Source organism: Pipistrellus hanaki (assembly GCF_964339955.1).
Source record: "Pipistrellus hanaki genome assembly, chromosome: 4".
NCBI lineage: Eukaryota > Metazoa > Chordata > Mammalia > Chiroptera > Vespertilionidae > Pipistrellus > Pipistrellus hanaki.
This window is the reverse complement of record NC_140506.1, coordinates 69,210,642-69,233,767: the sequence shown is the minus strand read 5'-3', so window position 1 is coordinate 69,233,767 and position 23,126 is coordinate 69,210,642. Positions and strand designations below refer to the sequence as shown.

The window sequence follows — 23,126 nt, the reverse complement described above, 5'->3', positions numbered from 1 at the left end:
CACAGTTTTAGAAATAGAAGTTACTTTGGTGTTTTGAACAGTTAAGCCTGTTGGAGATAAGAGCATGAGTTTTCCTTTATCTACAGATTTATCTGATGATTATAGCTCACAGATAATTATAGATAACAGATTTGCAAGATACTGGTATCTTTTAAAAACACTGTGAATAGATTGATATCTTAGTGTATTTTTTAAGGATTATGAGGGGAAAAAAACATGTTCTATTGAAATTAGGTCATTTCTAATGAGGGCGAGAATTAAAACAAAGAGCATTGCTTCTCTGCATTTGTTTTTTCAGCCATGACACCTGAGAACATTAATTAAAGTGATAGATAAATCTAAAAGTGTCTCTTCTAGGGAAAATAAAGAAATCCAATAAGAAAAATGGGGGGGGGGAAGGGAAGTAAAATAAGAAATAAATATATTAAGTGTATAAAATTTGAAACTACAAAAGCATGCTCTGCCGAAACCAGTTTGGCTCAGTAGTAGAGCCAAAGGTCCCAGGTTCAATTTCGGTCAGGGGCATGTACGTTGGTTGCAGGCACATCCCCGGTAGGGGGTGCGCAAGAGGCAGCTGGTCGATGTTTCTCTCTCATCGACGTTTCTAGCTCTCTATCCCTCTCCCTTCCTCTCTGTAAAAAAATCAATAAAATATATTAAAAGCATGCTCTACCTAATTGGTGAAAAGAAAAAAAAATCAATGCATAAGAGTTAACATATAACAAGATTATTAAAATTAACACAACAAGAAATAGAAAACCTAAGTAAATAGTAACCACAAAATGACTGCCTCTTTGTCTCCCATATTACATCATTCTGACTTGTCTCCACACTAAACAGCTCCTTTTCTTCTCCCACATGCACACCTTTCCCCAAATCTACTCAACTTCCTGTTTTATCAATCTCAGCATCCACTCTTGGCCCAAGCCAGAATGTCATCCTCATCTCATGACCCAGTCTTTCCTCCTATCTACATTATTTATTGCCCTGCCCTTAGTTTAATTGAGAACTGACATACAGCACTGTATATGTTTAAGGCTTATAGCATGATGGCTTGATGTTTATTGGGAAAGACCACAATAGGTTCAGCTAATATCCATCTTCTTGTATAGATACAATAAAAAGAAAGAAAAAGGTAAAAGAATTTTCTCTGTGATGAGAACTCTTGGGATTTACTTTCTCAATAATTTTTCTCTATATCATACATCAGTGTTAGCTATAATTATCATACCATATATTACATCCCTAATATTTATCTTACAACTGGAAGTTTGTACCTTTTGACCATCTTCCTTCAATTCTACCTCCCCCAGCTTCTGTCCCTGGGACCCAGAAGTCTGATATATTTTTATGATTTTAACTTTTATGAGTGTTATAAGTTACTGCTTTTTAAATTCTTCCTCACTGTTTTCCGAATCTAAACTCTCCTTCTGTTCTTTTTGTTACTCACTTGATTCATTCCCTCCCTCCCATCATCTCTCACGCCACCAGTGTCATTTGGCTGCCTTCTACTTCTACTTTAGTCTGGGTACTAATGAATGTCTTCCCCCAATCTATGTTTTTTAAAGCTTTTGCTGGGTTACAGTTGCGTGGGTATGACATTCAACAGAAACAAGGTGGGCTGTTTTAACAATTTAATGCAACATAAAAGGAAAAATCAACCGGATTGTTTTTAGTTACTTTAGAAAAAACACTCTGCCTGTTTTGCTGAGGGAGGACTCTGCTATTGCATTTCTAAAGGGATTGCTAAGTGGTTATTGCATTTCTAGATGCTGCAGGAAAAGCAGACATTACTGTGGTCTAGAGCCTACTAGCTGAGCTTTTCTGCATTTTTCCCATGGGTCATGAAGACATGAAAAGGGGAAGAAAAATAGAAGCTGTCCCCTGGTGTGGGCAGAGGTGAAAGGACAAGAGAGGTGTTGCACATATGTAAAATTTTAGACAAGAAAAATAAATAAATAAGTGAATGAATGAATGAGAGGTGCTGCAGATCCAGCTGCTGCAGACAAGGAATTAGGTAACCTTTGCCTAATTCCTTCTGAAGAGACTTTTGAGTTGGGGATGCTGTGTGGCTACTGGGCTGAAGTGGAAGCTAGGAATGTCTATTGATAAGCATTTACCTGCAGATTTGGGAACCTAGTAATGGTGTCAGTAGCCCAGGTTTTGGCCTACAAAGCTATTCACCTTTAAATCAATAGCTGGAACCCAGGTAACCTAGCACCTGGAGCAGCCAGCCATGATGAGCTAGAAATCTGAGGCCTTTCCCTAATTTCCTGGGCTATGTAATACCCAGACTCCAATGCAAAGCCCAGGGAGAGGGTATGGGTCCTGACAGATAATGAGGTTATTCTGAGGCCAACATCCACTTTTTTCCTTTTAACTACAGTTGTTGCTGAACGATGGGATTGAGAATGGTATCTTCAGAAGCCATCAAGGACACTGAGTGGGTGCAGCTTACCTGAAGAACCGGAAAGGTAGGGGCAGAGTCCTCATGACATGGTCTTCTATCCCTGCTCACACTAACCTGAGTTCCTGAGCTCATGTGTCTCCCTGGACTTCCTTTTTCTGTTGGGCTACTTTGGGTTCTGTTCCTGCCACTGACCAATATCTAACTGCTATAAAAGGAAATACTGGATTTTGGAGGTCATTATTTTAATTCAAAGCTGGTGAGGAGATGAACAAACATATAGCTGTGGGAGAAACGCAGTAGGTGAAGCATGGGTAAATGACAAAGGCAAACATAAGGGAGGTTTATATTGAGAAGCAGTACTTGTGGCAGGGAGGAATTTCACTCAGAAGTTTGTTTGGCAGGAATAAAGTACATTTTAACAAATCCTCCAGGTGATTTTGACCACACTAAAGTTTGGAAACCACTGTTCTAGTGTTTCAATACATAATACACCTGTGCTTCCTTACCATCAACTTAAAAACACACAAACCCAAGTGTGAATTTTATATCAACAATGCTAAACCAACAGGTGCACAGACAGTAAACAACAGATTATCTTTACTGATGGAAAAGCCATAAATAGATTACCTGGAAGCTGTAGGTTATACCTCTGAGATTGGTACCATGCAGCTAATAGGAGATGCTGATTAACATATGTAAAATTTCAGGAAAAAAAACAAAAACCACAATACCTCACTTTTCGTTTTTCAAAATTTATGATTCCCCAAAAGAAAATACGACAGCAAGTCTTTTAGCCAGGAAGAGGCAAATCTTCCATAATCTATGAACCTCTTTTCTTAGAGCATACCTTCACCTCCTATTGTCAAACCCCCAATCCCAAATTGTTTTTGTCATCTTTTAAGTTTCTTAACTAGTAAACATTTCTTAGAAATCCAAAGAAGAATTTTTCATGGCTTAAGCAAAATTGTGGGCTTAAAATAAAAATAACTTGTGGATTATTGGTTATTTAGATAAATTCCTGAAAACACTGCTTTTCAAATTGTGACTATCTCCTTTAGAAATGACTTGAGTTGGGGCTTAATTTTATTTAGAATGTAAAAGCAAGTGTAATTGTGTGTCTTGTAATTCTATGCCATTATGTGTATCATATACAAATAAAAGACACTGCCATCTTAATTTAAAAATTTTTCCTTGATATATCATTAGAGATATAAGAGCTGGATAGAAAATTGCTCAGCAGCCTACTTCCCTTATACTGGACTAGAGGCCTGGTGCACCAAATTCATTCACTGGGGGTGCGGTGGGGCCCCTCAGCCCAGCCTGTTCCCTCTCGTAGTCTGCTGCACTTGCCAGCCGTGAGCCCAGCTTCTGGCTGAGCAGCACTCCCTCCCTGTGGGAGCGCACTAACCATCAGGGGGCAGCTCCTACGTTGAGCGTCTGCCCCCTGGTAGTCAGTTCATAGTGACTAATCATTCCACCGTTTGGTAGATTTGCATATTAGGATTTTATTATATAGGATAGGATATTGAATGTGAACTGTAAATGAAAAATAAAATTTTAAAAAGAACCAAATAAAATTTTAGATCTGAAAAAATTTTAATATATATAAATATTCCTAATTCTCACCTGATGATGTTTTTAAAATTTATTTTTAGAGAAACATCCATGTGACAGAGAAATACCAGTAGGCTGCCTCTGCACCAACTGACCCACTGGGATCTAACCTAAACCTAAGTATGTACCCTAACCTAGAATCCAACAGGAAATCCTTTGGTGTACAGGTTGAGACTCCAACCATTTGAGGCAGCTGGCCAGGGTAGATCTGAAAAAGATTTTTAGATGTACCTCCAGGCCTTGGTCGGTGTGGATCAGTAGTTAGAGTGTCCTCCTATGCACCAAAGGTCATGGGTTCGATTCTAGGTGAGAGCACATACACAGGTTGTGGGTTCCATCCCTGACATATTGCTTGGGCAACTCATTGATGTTCCTCTTTCTCTTTCTCTCTCCCTTCCTCTCTCTCTAGAATCAATGAAAAAAACATATCCTTAGAGGACTTAAAAAAAAAAAAAAATGCTGGTTTGGTTCAGTGGATAGTGCTTCTTCAGGTGGATTGAAGGGTGCCAGGTTGGATTCCGATCAAGGGCATGTACCTGGGTTGTAGGTTCCATCCGGGGCCCTGGTCAGGGATTCAGCAAGAGGCAACCAATTGATGTCTCTCACATTAGTTTTTGTCTTTCTTCCTCCCTTCTACTCTCTGTAAAAAATAAATAAATAAAAATTTAAAAAAATGCCCTCAGGTGTGGATTAACCAAAACAAACACCCATGCCCAGTGTGATTATTGAAGGAGCATATGAAGTATTTGTTGAATAAACGGGAAGGGATGGGACTGTGCTTTCTGTTTTAGCAACCATGCAAGCCAAAGGGCTCATTTTTAATTTTTATTGATTGATTATTTTAGAGAGAGGAAGGGAGCAAGAGAAACACCAGTGTGTTATTCCACTTACTATGCTCTCTTTAGTTGCTTCTTGTCTGTGCCCTGACCAGGGATCCAACCCACAACCTTGCTGTATCAGAGGAGGTTCTAACCCACTGAGCTGCAGGCTGCCCATCCGGGCCCCTCAACAAAACCCCTCGGGCGTGCTGTGGGCCGGAGCTCCTCTGCCACAGCCAAGGTTTGGGCTCCATTCTGTCAGCGCACCTACTTAGGTTTTGGGTTTGATCCCCGATCGGGGCTGGCTGCTGCTCAGGAAGTGACTGAGGCCTGTTGAGGTCCATGTGCTCTAGTCATTCGGCAGGGAGCTGGGGTTCCATTGCTGACATGGCCAACTCCGATCCCCACTACCCCTGGTCGTCCATCAAGGACGACTTCAACTATGGCAGCCGCGTGGCCTCCACCAGCACACACAGCTGCATGGGTCGGTCGCCCTCTCTGCGTCTCACCGGGCCTGGCTGCTGCACAGTCAGTCACCCAGGAGGTGGATTTCTGGGCTCCTGGGGAAAGTGCCTCCGCACCAGCCTCCCAGGGAGAGCGGGTCCCAGCCAGTAAGCACTTCGCTCCATCTCCCTTCCGGGCTCCCACGGGAGAGCCGCCCCAGGAAGGCCTCCTTGCTGGGTGCTGAGAAAATTAAACTGGAACCCTGTCGTCTTTGGTGTAGAAAGGGACAGATGAAAGCCTCAGCAGCTTTACTGGGGCATCTTTAAATGAGATGTTATGTTTTTTTGGTGAAAATAAGTTTATTGTGGAATCAATATTGTGTAATCATTGTGACTTATGTAATCACTGTGATTACACAATAATCTGCATTGAATTATCTGCTGGGATGTTTGTGCTTTAGGGCATGTGAATGCATTTTATTTATTTGACACAGCACACAGCCACGCTTGTGCTCCTTGCCAGTCGTTACCCATGAGGGTATCCTGGATAATTTACATATTCCTCTATTATTATATAAGAATAAATTAACACTTCCTTGACAAATATGCACATTTCTCCACCTCAAAGACTTCAGCAATATTCTAATGAAATTTGACAAGTACAGAGTCAGGGTCCTCTGTCTTTGCATATCCGCAGATCAAAAAAGTAAGTTTTCATTTGTAGCCTTGGGCAGAATATCTTGATAATTTGCATTCTATGTTCTAGAATAGTGGAACAAAAGATGTGTTGAGCAGACACTTTCATTTTGACAATGAATTCCTGATCTGTGAGGACAGCAACCTTAAATAAGGTTGCACAATAGTAGGTGACAAATTCAGAGACCTTCACATTTTCCCAAAAATAATAGTCCCAACTCTTGTCTAAAACAAAATTCAGTGGTAGATTTGAAGGGGAAAAATGGACTGAAGTTCTTAATGCTTGCATTTAAGAGCCTATCTGAAATGCCTGTCACACATGTAAAACAGAGCTATGACCACTGCCTTCGAATTATATTAGGAGCATTGAGACAGATCTTTAGGTATTTTAGTAGTCATATATATCAAATTGATTAAGCTACTAAAACATTTAATGTATGTGAACTAGCTAAACTAAACAGTACTTTCTGATGAGTATATCCTAGTATATCAAATGCATTTATCTTTCTTCCTAGTGAGTGAACAAAAAAACCTGCTAGATCAAGGATGAATTACAATCCTGTTTTAGGAATTACATTCCTGATAATAGGAAATGCTACATTCATAGTTGCCTTAAAATTCTCTTTTAACTCCCCAAAGCAGTTAATAAACTAGCCTGAGTAGTAACTTATTGAGAATAAGAAGCAAAGATCATACAATGGACATGTACATTTGGTTTCAGATCTGTTATCGCAATCTATATTTTTTTAACTGTATAAAAGTTTGAAAATTAGCAATCTAGCAAATCTAGCACAACCCTCTTAAGTTATGGATTCGTCAGCAGTACATGCATAATATAAATATTCCTGGAGGTGAAAGACCTGGGCTCCAGGACAGCATCCTTCTTAGATTTACCACATGATCCGGGAAACTCCCTATATTGCTCAAAGCTGCTTTTTCAAGAGTAAAAGAGTGTTTAATGGCTGACTGTGTATATAGCATATCTACTATAATGTTCAAATAAGAAAGTGAAAATACATTGAAAACTATAAAATCAGTTTAGCCAAACATCCTTAGGAAGAAAAGAACCAGATTATATTCAGGGAACTATGAGTCCATTTAATCTTCAGCTTCCTCATTTATAAAAGCATGATTTGCTCCAAAGATAAAGTAGAATTTTAAAAGCTAAATCATTTTTTTTTAAAATCAAAATGAGCTGCACCTTATATGGCTCAATCACACTGTCAGTATCAACAGTGATTATTTCATAGGCTTAGGGATAGTGAAGAATTTCAAAAAACTTTCCCAAGGCCTGAATATTAAGATAAAAGCCATTGTAAAAACCCCAAACATCAAAATGTGTGTATATATATATATATGTATATATACACACACACACACACACACACACACACACACACACACACACACTAGAGGCCTGACACATGAAGATTTGTGCAGGAATGGGCCTTCCTTCCCTTGGCTGCTGGCATCGCCTTTACTGTAGCCGTAGATGCCTTTCCGCCGTCCCACGCTGTGGAGCTGCTGGTATTGTGCAGAATGCCTATGTTGTTGCCATGGCAATGACACAAGCGTCCTGGCCCCTGCCCCTTGGTGCCCGCATATGCAAATTAATCCACCATCTTTGTTGGGTTAATTAGCATACCCACTCCTGATTGGCTGGTGGGCGTCATGAAGGAAGAGTCAATTTGCACCTTTTTTTTATTAGTGTTGATATAAAAGCCTAAGTGACTGCCACTATGACATGCAATGACCACCAGGGACAGACGCTCAATACAGGAGCTGCTGAGCGACAGCAACTTTGCAGAGTGCCCTCTTGCACACTGGGGCCTCTCAGAGGGATATTGGACTGCTGATTTCGATCCTTGCAGGCCAGGCTGAGGGACCCCACTTGCCAGAGGGCCCTGCTCATTCCAGACACCCTTCAAGCCCTGGCACTGCCCCATGTGCGGCTGGCTGGGGAGGGACCTCAGCAGGTTAGCTCCAGAGCATGTCCTGCCATCTCCCCAAGTCTTGTCTGCCAGACACCTTCTAATTACTAATTAATTTATTTTCAATGTGCATCTGACTTCTAGCAGTTATATAAATGAGGTTAAGTTAAAGCTGACATAGACTTACAAAACATAAAATATGAGTAGACATTATATAGTTTTAATGAATCCACTTCCTTTATTGCAGTAACCTCTGTACAAAGCAGCAACTGCAATACTCAATGTTAAAACATTAGAAAAGCAAGTGACAGTTATCATACAATATTATCAAAATATTACATTTTCAAACTTAGTAAACATCCACCAGAGCGCAAATCTTTAAATTATTTCCGTAGTCTTTAAAAATATGTAATATCAGAAAGTATATAAAAAGAATGTAAAAGAAAACCTAAAATACAAATGAAGTAATGTAACAAATAAATATCTGATTTAATTAACCATTAATAATTAGCATAATACCACCATTCTCTCTAAACCCATTGAATTTTTACCTCTAGAAATAATGAATGCTCAAATGCCATTGCATAATTATTTGTTTCCAAGTTATCACCAATGATTAGAAAAACAGAAGCATTAAAATAATCAAATTCAGTATAAATAAAAGACTAGAATAGCTTTGACACTAGCTAGCATCTCTAAGAATTAATTATTGAGTTTTATTAGAGCAGTATATTAACCTTAAAAATTTTGACCTGGTGTCTAGTGAGAAGTAAAAGTAATGAACGTTTTGAAAAAGTGAAAAGCCTCTTACATTATTTCACAGACAATATTACCCTCCCCCCATTATGCATATTTAGATATATTTTATGTACTTTATACATAATGTATGATGCATGACATTTGGTTCCTGTAGTACAGATTACAATGATGTTTTTCTGAATGGGAAAAACTTGGGGGGGGATGGGTAAGTGTACCTGTGCACATTTCAACATAGCAGCACTTAGTTTATGCCCTATTATCCATTTTTAAAATTCAAACATAGTTTATTGACTAATCTGACATTTCTACAATTCTTGCCCCCAAACACTACAAAACCAGCCAAAAAAGCAACAATGCTGTGCGTAATAACATAGGAAAAAGTATTTTGGAAAAAAACCAATTATTTCATTTTCTTAACATTCTGAATTCAAAATCATTATTAGATCTTCATTTTTATATTAACTTAGTTCACTTATGCAGCAAAAATACTGCACTGTTGACAACAGTAATTTTATAGATATCTATCAAGATTTATTAAAACCTGTATAAAGTCTTCACCATTGAAACTTATAACCCACTGAACAGTACTTCAGATGAAATGTTCTCCATTCTATATCTGAATGATAACTGTGAATTACATGCCCTTCAAATAATCATCTTTGTTCTCCAGGAAACCTCTCTTTCAATCTAATTTTGAACTTATGTTTACTAAAACAAAACCATTTTAATTTAATGAATCTGATCATTTAAAATGCAAAAAAACAGCAACATAAATATCATTATATATACATATCCATCTGTGTATGTTTATACATATGCACACACACATACATATATGTGGATATAGATCCCTTGAAATGTTTTTAGGAAATCCTTCTTTGAATAAAAACTGAAAAACTTTACATTAATAATTGTATATAAAGCTTTTAATAACAGTACATACACAGTCATATTTGTACTAGTAGCCTATGATGTCAAAACAGACATTTCAAAAGCACAATCTGGCAGTTTTTCTTAACACAAAAGTTTTAAAGTATTAAGAATGGATTAAATTTAAATGTTCAGAATAATCTGTTCAAACCTGAGAATATTAATTAAGACTAAGTGTACTTGACATTTGAATGAATTAAGCCTAAAAACATTTCACTAAGAAACCAGTGGTCCATTTAACCATTTGATGAAACATTATTTTAATGATTTATAAAGGATGGTATAGTGAAATCCCATGTAGTGTTTGAAATATTCTATGAAATGGCAATGATTTTCCTCCAGAAAAATTTTTTTAGCATTCCTTAAAAGTCTTAGATTTAAAGAAAACCCTAAATTAGAACAAAAGAAAACCCTAAATTAGAACAAATCTCTTTTAATAAATACAAATGATTTTGAGAATTTCTGTCAAAAGAATAACTATATAATTTATCTAAAGAATGACTATGTAATTTTTCAGCGGTATATAGAAGTACTAGATAAATCTCCAACCTTCCCTAACGTAGTAATAATTGACTGAAAATACAAATAAGAACCATTTAGATATTAAAAAAAAAAAAAAAAGTTTATTGGGCCTTTTGCCCCTAGGTCTACATTTATACATACTCATACAACCTAAACTTGGGGTCACTTTTTGGTTCCCATTTTTTCCCTCCATTAACTTGCCCTAACTCTCACCTTTAATGTCTAACATATACCTTTACAAAAATAATAGAAAACATACAGTACTCAACACTAACTGGTAATGGAAGAAAAGCAGTGTCTATTTTAAAGTGGAAGAGACTAGAAATAAAACTAATAGCTGAAGGCAAAGTTTGACATTCTATAAATTTATAAAAGAGGATATATGGATGAGATTTGGTTATTTTCAGAAGGCACCTCAAGGCTAAAGGCTTTTTGTATTCCTTTCGTCAATCAGAAAATAACATACTTTTATTGCTATTCAAGTAGCAAAGGAAAATTTTACTTCATGAGCTTTAGTCCAACAACAAGGAATCATCATTAAAATTGAGATACATTACTGACTAAAACTGAAGTCTCCATATACATGTCAATGGAACAACTTCCCTGTGTGCTTTCAAATTAATGCAATAGTGAAAGAAAAGTCACAGTTCGCCATTGTGATGTTAATGTGTCACTGAAGATTTCAGTTACTTCACTAGGTAATGAAGTGCTGTCCATTGTGTAGAAGGTTTAAGAATAGAATGTAAGGACACTCTGATGATTCCCACGAACTAGGAGAATTGGTGGCAGATCCTCAGACAAAGCTTCTAACCATGCCATGTAGAGAGCACTAGATACAGCACCTTTTCGTGCAACTGGGAGACTCCTGGTATCAAGACAAGAAAGGAAATTCAGCAATGCATTTAAGTTGAGAAGAATAAAATGTAATAAAAATTAGATTATGTCACAATATAGTAACTAAAAGTTACTACAGTTATAGCATATTATTAAGTGTGGGGAAATTCTGCATATAGTATAGCAACTACTGTAGTACCATAACACTACTCCTATTTTTTTTCAAGTTCTAACAAATTTCTTCCTACAAATAGCATAACCCATTTGGTATCTAACATTAAACCTTAAATTTCCCCTTCAGTAAGTATAGAATTCTTTTAAGAGAAAATGGTGTTTCCATCTAAATGTAAAAGTGGAAACTATAAATGAATATAATTCAAACATGGCAAAGCTAAACACATTTAAAAGGTGGGAAAAGGATAAAGGAAAATTCCAAAATATACAATAATAAAAAAATTACTTAGATTTATATAAGTTTAAGATTTTTCTTTCCTATTTTAATTTCTTCTCAAATGCTTAGAGCAAGGTATATTTTAAAAAGTTTGTTTATCCTCCTTACAACTACTAGGTCATTATAGATATTAAATGGAAATGTACTTGTATAGAAATTAACCCTAATTGCATTATCATAAAAATTAATACCTAAGAAAATCTTAGTGCAAGTATTACTTACATGACAATGATACTAGCTGTGCTTGAATGTTCCTTTAATAATTCATTTAACCTAATCTGCCGGTATGTCTGAAATGAAACAAGACAAAGTCATTCCTAGACCATTTGAAAATTGGAAGCTATTACGGTTCATAAAACTATAAGTAGACAAAAAAGAAACCAAAACCAATTTTGGTAGAATAAAAATCAGTTCCAAAATTATTCTTTACAATGCCCACATATAAACCCAAATTAAAGTATTAAAGTATATTTAATTTAGCCGAAACTGGTTTGGCTCAGTGATAGAGCGTCGGTCTGTGGACTGAAAGATCCCAGGTTCAATTCTGGTCAAGGGCATGTACATTGGTTGCGGGCACATCCCTGGTAGGGGGTGTGCAAGAGGCAGCTGGTCGATGTTTCTCTCTCATCAACGTTTCTAGCTTTCTATCTCTCTCCCTTCCTCTCTGTAAGAAATCAATAAAATATATTTAAAAATAAATAAATAAAATATATTTAATTTATACAACTGGTTCCTTCTGTAACAAATTGCAGTTCTTGATACTTACTTTTATGAATTAAATATTTTTTTACAATCACATGGAAGGTTAATGAAAAGTAAGCAGGAAAAAAAAGGAATACCTTGGTCTTATAAAGTTCAAGTTCATTATCTGTTATTCGCCATGGTTCATCTTCTTTCATTTTATCTGCAATATCTTGTTCTTTATCATCTTCATGAAGTCTGTATGGCTCAATCATTTCATCAAAAGCTATAATACTTAAAAACAATAGAAAAAATACTGATAACCTTATTTTGAATTACTTAACAGTAAAATCTTGAAACATAAAATAACTTAAGCAGTTATTGTTTTCCATCTATTGTGCTCTCCTCTACTCTGATCTCATATCTATCCCTGCTCCTCTGTCCAAGCCCCCATCCCAATCAAAGTAAATTTTCACCACAGTGCCAGAATGATCCCTTTGAGCAATAAGTCAAATTGTGTTATTCCTTTACTCAAAATACTCAAAGGCCTTCTCTTTCCCAGTTCAAATACCACTACATAAAAGCAGTATAAGAAAAGGTACCAGAACATTTAGAAGGGAGGAAAGAGTAGATACTAAACATTTAAGTAGATAAAGAATTAATTTCTAAATCCAAAAATACGTAATAGGACAAAAGACATTAAAAGAACATGACCAGCATCCTAATCCTCTACTTTTGGACCCAACCTAAGGGTGGTGCTGGTTGCCAGGAGAACCCACCTTGTGATTAGAGGTTTGGATCTTTCAGTTGTCTCCCCACAAACCTGCAATGTCCCCCAAAAAGGAAAGTGCTGGAGATTGAGAATAATAGCCAATGACCAATAACTCAATCATGACTAAGTAATGAAGCTTCAGAAAAACTGAGAGGACAGCTCCTTTGTCCTTTTCCCTCCTTTTTGGAGACCAGAATGCTTCCAGGTGCCACCCTGCTAAGTCCCAAGCTCCACAAGGCCAGAAGCTCCTATGTTGGGGACCTCACTCAATTTGATTGTTAATTTGTATCCTTTGTAATAAATCAGTAATCTAATGAGTGAATGGGTTTTCTTGAGTTCTGTGAGCCATTCTAGCAAACTGAAATTGGAAAGGGAAGTCATGTGAACCTCTGATTTATAGCTAGTCTGTCAGAAGTATAGGTAACAACTTGTGCTTGTGGCTGGAATCTAATGTGGAGGACAGCCTCGCTGACTCGGTGGTTGAATTTTGACCTATGAACCAGGAATTATGGTTCAGTTCCTGATCAGGGCATATGCCCCTGGGTTATGGGCTCAATCCCCAGTGTGGGGAGTGCAGGAGTAGCTGATCATGATTCTTTCTCATCATTGATGTTTCTCTCTCTTTCTCCCTCTTTCTTTTCTGAAATTAATAAAAACACATTTAAAAAATAAAAAAAATTAAGTGGAGGGCAGTTTTTTGAGGCTGAGCCCTTTACCTGTGTAATTTGATTCTATCTTTAGGTAGATGGTGTCCTAATTGAGTTGAATTCTCGATACTCTGCTTCTGTCTGAGAATCGTTTGGTGTGGGAAGCCTCCACACACACATTGGAATTGAATCCTTGAACACTCTTTTCAAGTATGTCTCATACAAAGCACCTGGTTCTTATCCTATATAATAAAAGGCTAATATGCAAATCAACCAAGCAGTGGAACGACTGGTCACTATGGCATGCACTGACCACCAGGGGGCAGACACTCAAGGTAGGAGCTGCCCCTGGTGATCAGTGCACTCCCTTGGGGAATGCTGCTCAGCAAAAGGTCCTGAGCTGGGCTCACTGCTGGCAAGTGCAGCAGTGGTGGCAGGAGCCTCTCCCGTGGGGAGCGGGCCTAAGCCATCAGTTGGACATCCACCAAGGGCTCCTGGATTGAGAGGGCACAGGACAGGCTGAGAACCCCCCTACCCCCAAAGTGTACGAATTTCGTGCATCAGGCCTCTAGTTGTTTTATAACAGGAAACCTCTCCCTGATTACAACCTTACACAGTATAATCTTACTATTTTTTTTTATTTAAAATGGATTTTTACACCAGCTTCATCATTTACTCAACATAGAATTATTAAAATTCTGCCCAGTAATATACATATCATGATAACAACCACAATTATTTCAGATACACTATTCCACAAATCTTTTACTTATTGAGAATTGCAAATGCAACTATTATAGGCAAATTCTTAGACTTCTCTATTTTAGTAATAAAACAGTGTGACTAATTTCTTACGTGGAATAAGGACTGAGTGGTCATAATGAATGTGGGCACAAACAATGGAAATTTAAAGAACCATGTGGAATTTCTGTGGTATTAATGATTTTCAGAAATTTCTTATAAAGCGGTAATTGAATTCGCTGAAAATTGAAGGCCTTTAGACTTACTTTGAAATCTGCTATAAGCATGCCAACTTTCAGTGCAAAATTTAAAAAGTTGATTTCACATGTAACAGCAGGCCAAAAGGCCATTTGTTAGTTTAAGTTGAATTATCTGTTATTGGAGTGACTGAGTAGGTTGTCTAAAAGTATTAGAAATTTGTACAAAGTAATTTATTCAATAACTTACTTTTCTTTCTTTGGTTTAGTATTAATATCTCCTAGGACCATTATATCAGAGAAGTCTATCCGGAATTTGCTAAGCAAAGTAGCCATCCTAAAACAAAAACAAATAGCACTTAGACACATGAAGGCTGTATATAGATATTTCTATTCTAGTTAGAGCTGAATCTGTTTATCTGAAAAGCATGATTTAGAGGAAAAATATTTATCACATGCAAAACAAGTCCATCTTAATTAATTTCCATTGTACATTCACAAAGTAGATATAAAAAATGCCTGAGAAGACTTCTGTTATTTTACTTTTTCTAAATCTCATCCATAATGGACAGTGGAAGATGTTAATAATGAAATTTGAATACAACTAGTATTTTTTAAGTTAATTTTAGTGGAATTATATTAAGTATAGGATTTCAATAAAAACTAGTTGTTTAATTATTTTTGGATTATTCTTCCATCCGTGGCGAATGCCACCATCTCAAAAGGTCCAAATATGACTTTTTAGACCAAACTGAAGTTATAACTTAGAGTAGATTAAGCTCACATTTTTTGGGAGGTATGGGAGGTGGGCTTGGGCAGGCATGGGATATGAGCTCCAACAGCCTCTGACTTTTCAGTAAATATATTTTTGGAGGCAGAGCTGGCAATGAAGCCTTGGTGGCAACAATAGAAAAGTTGAAACAAACATACAAACAGGAAAAGCAATGAACAAAACAGGATTTTATTCTTAATGAGTTTTCTAAATTAAGATATTAGAAAACAGATGAGAGGCAGGTTTAACTTTTAAGTTATTTCTACTACTACTTGCATAATTCACTATTTGAAATGAATAAAAACCTAATTGAATTCTGGTATAAAGTAAACATAACAGGAGCCCAGAATGTGATGAGTGTTATCAAGTATATTGTGATTCAGGAAGGAAATGTAACAGCTAGTGGGGGACAAGGGAGAAAATTAGGGAAGGTGTAATGAAGAAGATGGTAATTGTCCTGAACTTTAAAGGATGAAGTATTTTAACCAAGAAGTACAAAGCTATTAATAGTAGAGAGATGAGAGTAGGCAAAGGAGTGAAAGTCTGAAATCATCTGCATTTTTAAGGCAGGCACAGAAATGTAAATTGAAGTATAAGGCATAAATGGGGGACCAGGAGATAACAATAGGGAATAGGAGGATAGGTTATAAGGACTTTGATTGCCACCTTTAGCATAGACCTTATATGGTATGTTACAGAGAAAAAGTTATATTTGGACAGAGGAATCATGGGATCAAGCTCTGCTTTCCAAACTTGAAATTGGGAGCAATGTGCAAAATATATGCAAACAGAGACACCATAGGCACTTAGAGAAGCACTGAAACCAGAACCAGAACTGTGACAACAAGGACAGGGAGTGGATGACAATGGCTGTACACTCTCCCCCGATTTTAAAAAAAAGAGTTGCTCAACACTTTAATGCCATAAATATTAATACTTTCTAAAATGCCAATATTTTAAAAAATATTACATATAAGTAAAACAATCTACAACTTAAAGACTAAATTAAAATTAAAGATGGAGAACAAAACAACATAACTGACATTTTATGGATTGCCTATGGATTATTCTACCAAATCTATGTAGTAATAATAAAGTATTGCTAGATAAATGCCCTTCAATTTAAAGCAGACTTACGCTCTCCGGTCATGGTCTATTCTGTTTATTTTCCCACCAATGAATACTCTGATCTTACAGTCTTTCCACTTTTTCTTGGTAGTCAGAAGATAAGGTATCAATAAGGTCAAACCTAAATCATAAAAATATAATAAATCATATACTAAGTGCTAATTTCTTAATTAAAAACTTTTAATTCAATTTAGTCTCTAAAAACATGTGTACAACAACTCTGTAAAACTAAAATTTTCTTTCTGTCCTTTCTTGATTCAGTCATAAGGCCATAGGTGGGGCTGAACTAGGAGGGAGACCCAGTGGAGTCAGAGCCCATGAGAGGAAGTCAGTGAAATAGGATTGTGGCCTGGCAGAGTTGGGAGATTAGTCCCACACAAGAAGAGGGAGGAATGAGAATATTTTGGGAGCAACATTTCTCATTAAAATGAAAAACAGAGAAGCTGGATTGAACCCTGCAGTGTTGGGCTGGAATTAGTTTTCAGCCTATAAGTACACCTACAGACACTTACATGTGTACTAGAGGCCCGATGCATAAAGATTCGTGCAAGAATGGGCCTTCCTTCCCCTAGCTGCTAGCACCGCCTTTGCTCTAGCCCAGAGCCGCCTTTCAGCCTTCCCATGCTGCCCAGAGACCCGAAGCAGCTGGGGGCCTGTGTATGCAAATTAACCTGCCATCTTTATTGGGTTAATTTGCATACTCACTCCTGATTGGCTGGTGAGTGCCATGAAGGTATGGTCAATTTGCATCTTACTCTTTTATTAGTGTAGATCTATCCACTGAGAGAGCCTGGGAGCAGTGATACCCTAATACCCTGTTTCCCTGAAAATAAGACAGTGTCTTATATTAATTTTTTCTCCCAAAGTTGCGCTAGGTCTTATTTTCAGGAGATGTCTTATCTTTCCATGCACTAGGTCTTATTTTCAGAAGACGTCTTATTTTCGGGGAAACACTGTACCAACGAGTACATCTAATACCCCGTTTTTTGTTCCTCAATACCACTTTCCACTAAAAGAAATCAGGGCTCCTTAGATAAAGAGTGGTTCAATGGATGCTGTAGGGAAGTACAAAACTGAGCCTGGAACTTATTACTGTATTAGAAAACAAAGAGTGGTTGGGACATGCCACATGGATATAGCAGTCAGACTAAACAGGAAATCTGGGACAATTTGAATATCAAAATAAATAATGAGAATGACAAATTATATCCCACTGAATAAAATAGGAATCCATGGTAGGAAATAATAGGACTGGAAAATTATCATCTGGCAACCACAAACACACCACAACAATAAATTCAGGCAGAAATATCAATGGATGCTAAAGATGGTGGTAAAAGTTGCAGTAACAATGGTATATTTACATAGTCTCAAAGTAACTCTTCATCCCCCAAATACCTGTAATTATAAAAGGGGAAAACAGTAACTCTTCAGTGTATAACCCTGGTGGAAACCACCTTACTCCAGAGTCAAAGCTAACTTCACCAGTGATGAGACAAAGCAACATCATGTGCCACCTGATGAGATATAGACAGAAGAGCACAGCATCACTTGTGATATTTTTCTACTAAAAATACATAACTTGAATTATGGTGAAACATCAAATAGCACTCCAAATTAAGTGATGTTCTACAAAATATTTGGTCTGTAATACTTTTTTAAATATTAAGGTCATGAAGCTCAAGGAAAGACCTAGCAACTCCAAAATTGAAGGACAATGAAGAGATATGACAACTAAATGCAACACCTGATTCTGAAATTAATCCTGTTGCTTTTGAGGATGTTGTCTAAACTAAAATGTGGTCTATGAGTGAGGAATACATGCCGATTTTTAGTACTATTCCCACAACTTCAGTAAATTTAAAACTGTTAAAAAAAAAAAAAAGTGTATTAACAACCTTACCTCCATCATCAAAAAGCCACCAGACATCAATAGTATTCTTTCCTTGTTTTTTCTGAAACTGTGTACTAGCTTCAAGAAGCTTTTGGTCAGCTACATTTAAAGGCACAGCAGGGCCTTTGGATTCTAAAGAATTAAGCAGAAAAAGATGTAAGGAAGCTAAATATTAAAGTCCCTTTTGCTGAATTCCTTTAGTTTCCTAACTTTCACATATTCAAATGTTTATTTTGAGGGTAGTAGTATATGGTATCAATCAAAAGCTTTCAATTGTTTATAATTTAAACATAGGTTTAAGATGGCTAAAGATAAACACATCTTCACAACAATTAAACTCATTCAGACCATCTTGCCTAATTTCCAGTATTTTGCAGCATTCTGAATAAAAGAGAATCATAAATATCAATCAAGGAAATTATAACTAACTGCTGGAATTTGATTTTTGAAGAGATGTTTTAGGCTAACTGGACAAATTAAGTTTATGCTTTTTCTATGAATATACTTCTTTTGTAATCTAGTTACTAAATAATTTAAAACTCAAAAAAAAAAAAATTGAAATAATATGAAAGACGGAAGTGGAAGACATACCAGTACAATCTTACAATTATCACAGCGAAACCTTAGTCTAAGGAAAAACTCTCTTTTTATCTAACATTTTCCTCTTAATATGCAATACCCAATTATAAAGCCACATAAACATCACATCTTTCTTTGAACCACAGAAAGATGGTGGGAACTCCCTGGAAGGGCACCCATATGTTACAAGTGGAAAGAGCAATATACGGTACTAAGGGAGTTCCCATATATATTCCCAGTAAATTAAAAAAAAGAAATCAACATTGGCTCTGTGAGTAAGCAAATGACTATTATGGAACTCCTAGACCAAATTTTTAAAGCAGAAATCCATAGGAGGAAATCTGATGACTTTTGCAGAATGCCTATCATTCACTTTTCATGCTGCCACGATGTATGCAAACATGACGAATGATTTGCATGATGAAGTAATATGGCTACCAAACCACACTGCTCCATAACTCTCACCTCTATCTCCTTCTCATAAAATTCATGTACGTTGACATGACTGTGTATCTCCCAAACGCAGCAGGACTGTGAGAAATATTGTAGTTTTTGAAATGAAAAATATATTAGTATCAAAATTAAGGACTTGGCTGGGTACCACTGATGGTAAAGAATGCAGTGACACTGTAAATAAACCTATTTCAGTGTCTCTACTTATCGTCTAAACCATGCAGTTAAAATTAAAAAATTAATACTGACTTTCAGGATTTGAATATTTAAGAAATGCTATGATGACTTAAAAGAATTTGTATTTGATAAATCACCTTTTCCTGGGGTGATTTAACTCTTTAATTAGGCTAATGATGATTTTTATAATCTGCATTTAATAAATAACTGTAACATCACCTCACCATGAAAATAAAAACTAAGATAAAAAAAATAATAAGGTTGGAGATAAAGAATTACTAGTATGAAAAAGGGATTAAAATAAAATGATGAAAAATGCCTGCCTTTTTTCAACAGTGGTTGAGTTGGAGTCTTGCCATCCTCTTCCTCATCTAGATTATGTTTAAAAAACACAAAATATAAGTTAATTGCCTTTATATTAATAAAATAATGAAATGTAAATAGAGCATATTTATAAATAAAACATAGTATGAAGAAACGGTCTGAAAAATAATCAAGACTGAAGATCAATATTTTCTGCACTGAGTGTTCAGGATTTAAAAAAGCAAACATTTTAGACCTCTCCAACGGGGGCTACTGATTAACACTCACCCCTAAAATTGTATTCCTCTACAACTGACCAAAACTTTAGTAGAATTTTTAAACTTTTAAACTTTCATGTCTGAAATCAGTTGACAAGATGTTGAACTATGGCTAATAGAGGAGAAATATGGCATTAAAAAATTGGCGTTCCAGATAACACATAAACTTTAATCATTATGCAAATGACTGAAAAGTAATTTTAGAAACACTTAAGGGATATTTGGTGTTTGTACAAATCATTTGCCACTGGAAATATTAAGAAATTTGATGTCAGAGTCTCTTGGTTTATATAAAATGCCAGGTTATATAGGAGTGGTTTTTTTCCATTACATAAAATTGTATATATGCATATACAGCTATGTCTTCATGTCTATTTAAATACCTATAAATGTCTTCCTAGAGTTAACAGTTTTTCTAATCTCTCTCTTCACTCACTCACTCAAATATAAGCTTGCAGTATTTGTTTAAGGCATATAACATATAAAACTTCCAACCTGGACAGGAAAGAGTACACTGCAGTGGGCTCTTGAGCCAGACTCCCAGTATTCTAGTATCACTACTGACCCCTTTCCTGGCTGTGACTTAACCCCTCACTTTCCTCAGTAATAAAGAGGATGAACAGTATCTACCTCTTAATGTTATTATATTGCAAACATTAATGCACTTAAGTCAGTGCTTAGCACAAAATAAAAGGGTGCTTTTTTGTTCTTTTGAATACTCAATAATCAAGGCAGAAATATCAAATATCTATAACTACTTAATAACCATATCAGAATTTTCATAATTCTGAACTTTTAAAACTGTATAAACTTTTCTATGATTTCTATGCTAATTTTGAAAAAATTGGCAAAACAGAAAAATAATCACGCTATTTTTGAATGCTAATTTATTACGCCTGTTATGAAACAGGAAACATTTCAAATATTTTAATTTTTTAATATTAAATATTGTTCCTATAGATATTTGATATTATCTGTCTTTGAAGAAAAAAACATTTATAAATATAACTTTGGACATTCTGTATTGATTTCAAAGAGCTCAGAAATTTCAAGGAAATATTGACACTTTGATTTAAACTAAATTAAAATTATTTAAATTTTTATAACAAATAGAAATATACTGACCCAGTGTCCTACTTAATAAAAATAATGATTATAAGATTATGACACACATTAATGAACTAATGTATGGGTAATATCTACTAAATTGTGGAAGGCACTAAGTAGATGCTTGATAAATATTACTTCTTCCCCTTCCATCATAGTTTTATCTATTAATTTCTAGCAGATTCTGTAAAGGAAAGGATTTGTTTTAGGCAAGAGAAAAGGACAAATGAAAAGTAAGAGGAAATGAAAGACCGAATACCTAAACTAAACATAAATGCAGAAACATAAGCAGAGTGCTGTCATAATCAGTTTTATAGAGTTTTGAGATGAAACAGAAAAAAATATAATCAAGTCAGCAAAGAACTGAAAGAAACAATGGGCCTCAACTAAGTTGTCAACTACCATTACTCTAAGCAAACAGATAAATGAAGAAAGAAATAAAAAGCAACATTGATGCTTCTAAATAATCTAAAAATGATCAATTTTCTGAGATAGGAATTCCTGACAAAGAATGACAATTATTTTACAGAAATAAAAATGTGATATGGTTTGATGATTTACAGTGCAGATTTTTCTTGTTGCATGTCAATTGGGAATAGGACAGATGGAGATACTAAACTAAACAGAGGTAGGAGAGTGAGGGTGGGAGAGTAAGATTTGGAAGTCATCTCTCTTTCCTTCTCATAAACATGACATAGATTTGTGGATGAAGTTATCTGAAAGTCTCATGAAACCTGGAAATCACTTTGTGGCTAAGATCACATGAGATACCAGTGGTATTATGTCTGTAATTTTGGCTGAATAGTTTAGCACCCAAATACAAATAGCTTGTTTCTTCAGAAAGACTAAATTAAGAAAATTGCACTTGATTTTTTTTTTTTCATTGTTTTACCTAAACTTCAGATGCAGAAGTATAATATTCTGAATATCTCAGCACATAAATAAAAACCCTGGCATTTAAATACCTTGATTTACTAAAAAGAATAAAAAAGGTTAATTATATAAACTTAATTTCTTTCAATATTATCATGTGCTTATAATAGGTACATCACTTTAAAATTATGTTTCTTTACCAGTTCAGATTTAACCAAAGCTTCAAATTAAAATGTTTTCTTTGAAACAAGTATAAATAAAAACATATAAGAAAATATTAGTAGATAATTAATTGGTATAGTTTTTGTTCTGTGATCCACTTTAATACCTTAAAAATTAATTATTTTGTAGATAGTTTTGAAAGCCATAAATTTTGAGCAACTAGAAATGAAAAGTAAAAATTTGAGGAAAGGTTACCTTATTAACTACAATATGTTATATAATAAACCCATTTCTCCCCAAATTAAAACATGACCATTAATGAAAGCTCTTGTTTGAATAAAAATTACCTTTATGTGTAATGGTTTTTTCACTAGATGGTTTGGAAGTATCTAAATCTGATTTCTTACTATACTCCATGCTTAGTACCACATCCTTGACGCCAGGAGATTTCTCTTGTGATGACAGTAATTCTTCTGTAGATATGAAAGTGTTTAAAATATTATCTAACCTTATTTTAACTATTAAGGAAAACATCATGGTATAATATCAACTGAATGACCATTTCAAGCAAAGTTCATTATAAAATAAGTTTATAATAAATGATTTCTGATGTAAACAAATGTGCTGTTTTGAAAAGACTTCACTTCAATATCTTGAGCCACAACTAAGTGTCAGACATCTGAATAAGGTGCTGGGGAATCAGTAATGAATGAGATTCATGAAACACAAGAATCTGGTAGACAAAAGAATGATGTATGAAATGTGGATCAACTCTACTCTTAAAGTCATTTACACACATAAAAAATGTGAAATGTGACAGATGTTCATATATATGTAAGGTGACAGACAACACTGAAAAATTACACCCATAACTACAAAGCAAAACGAGGAAATAGTCCTTTCCCAACTCATGGTAAAAGTGCCATTTCTTCATTTTCTGGGTTTTTTTGGGGG

At 35.5% G+C, this 23,126-nt stretch overlaps 1 protein-coding gene across 2 annotated transcripts in view; it reads right to left on the bottom strand.

The window, feature by feature from the left end:
* Positions 1 to 8,122: 8,122 nt before the first annotated feature.
* SLC12A2 (solute carrier family 12 member 2) overlaps positions 8,123 to 23,126 on the bottom strand; it is an 86,704-nt gene continuing 71,700 nt past the window's right edge. Inside the window, exons 20-27 of one of the 2 annotated variants that reach the window (XM_084880947.1) lie at positions 22,520 to 22,645; positions 19,773 to 19,820; positions 18,250 to 18,372; positions 16,356 to 16,467; positions 14,697 to 14,783; positions 12,248 to 12,383; positions 11,631 to 11,698; positions 8,123 to 10,988 (exon numbers count right to left, since the gene is read on the bottom strand). In XM_084880947.1, coding sequence (XP_084737073.1) covers positions 10,853 to 10,988; positions 11,631 to 11,698; positions 12,248 to 12,383; positions 14,697 to 14,783; positions 16,356 to 16,467; positions 18,250 to 18,372; positions 19,773 to 19,820; positions 22,520 to 22,645 — 836 coding nt within the window. In that variant the 3' untranslated portion in view covers positions 8,123 to 10,852. The remainder of the gene's footprint in view (positions 10,989 to 11,630; positions 11,699 to 12,247; positions 12,384 to 14,696; positions 14,784 to 16,355; positions 16,468 to 18,249; positions 18,373 to 19,772; positions 19,821 to 22,519; positions 22,646 to 23,126) is intronic. The other variant, XM_084880948.1, reaches the window with a different exon arrangement.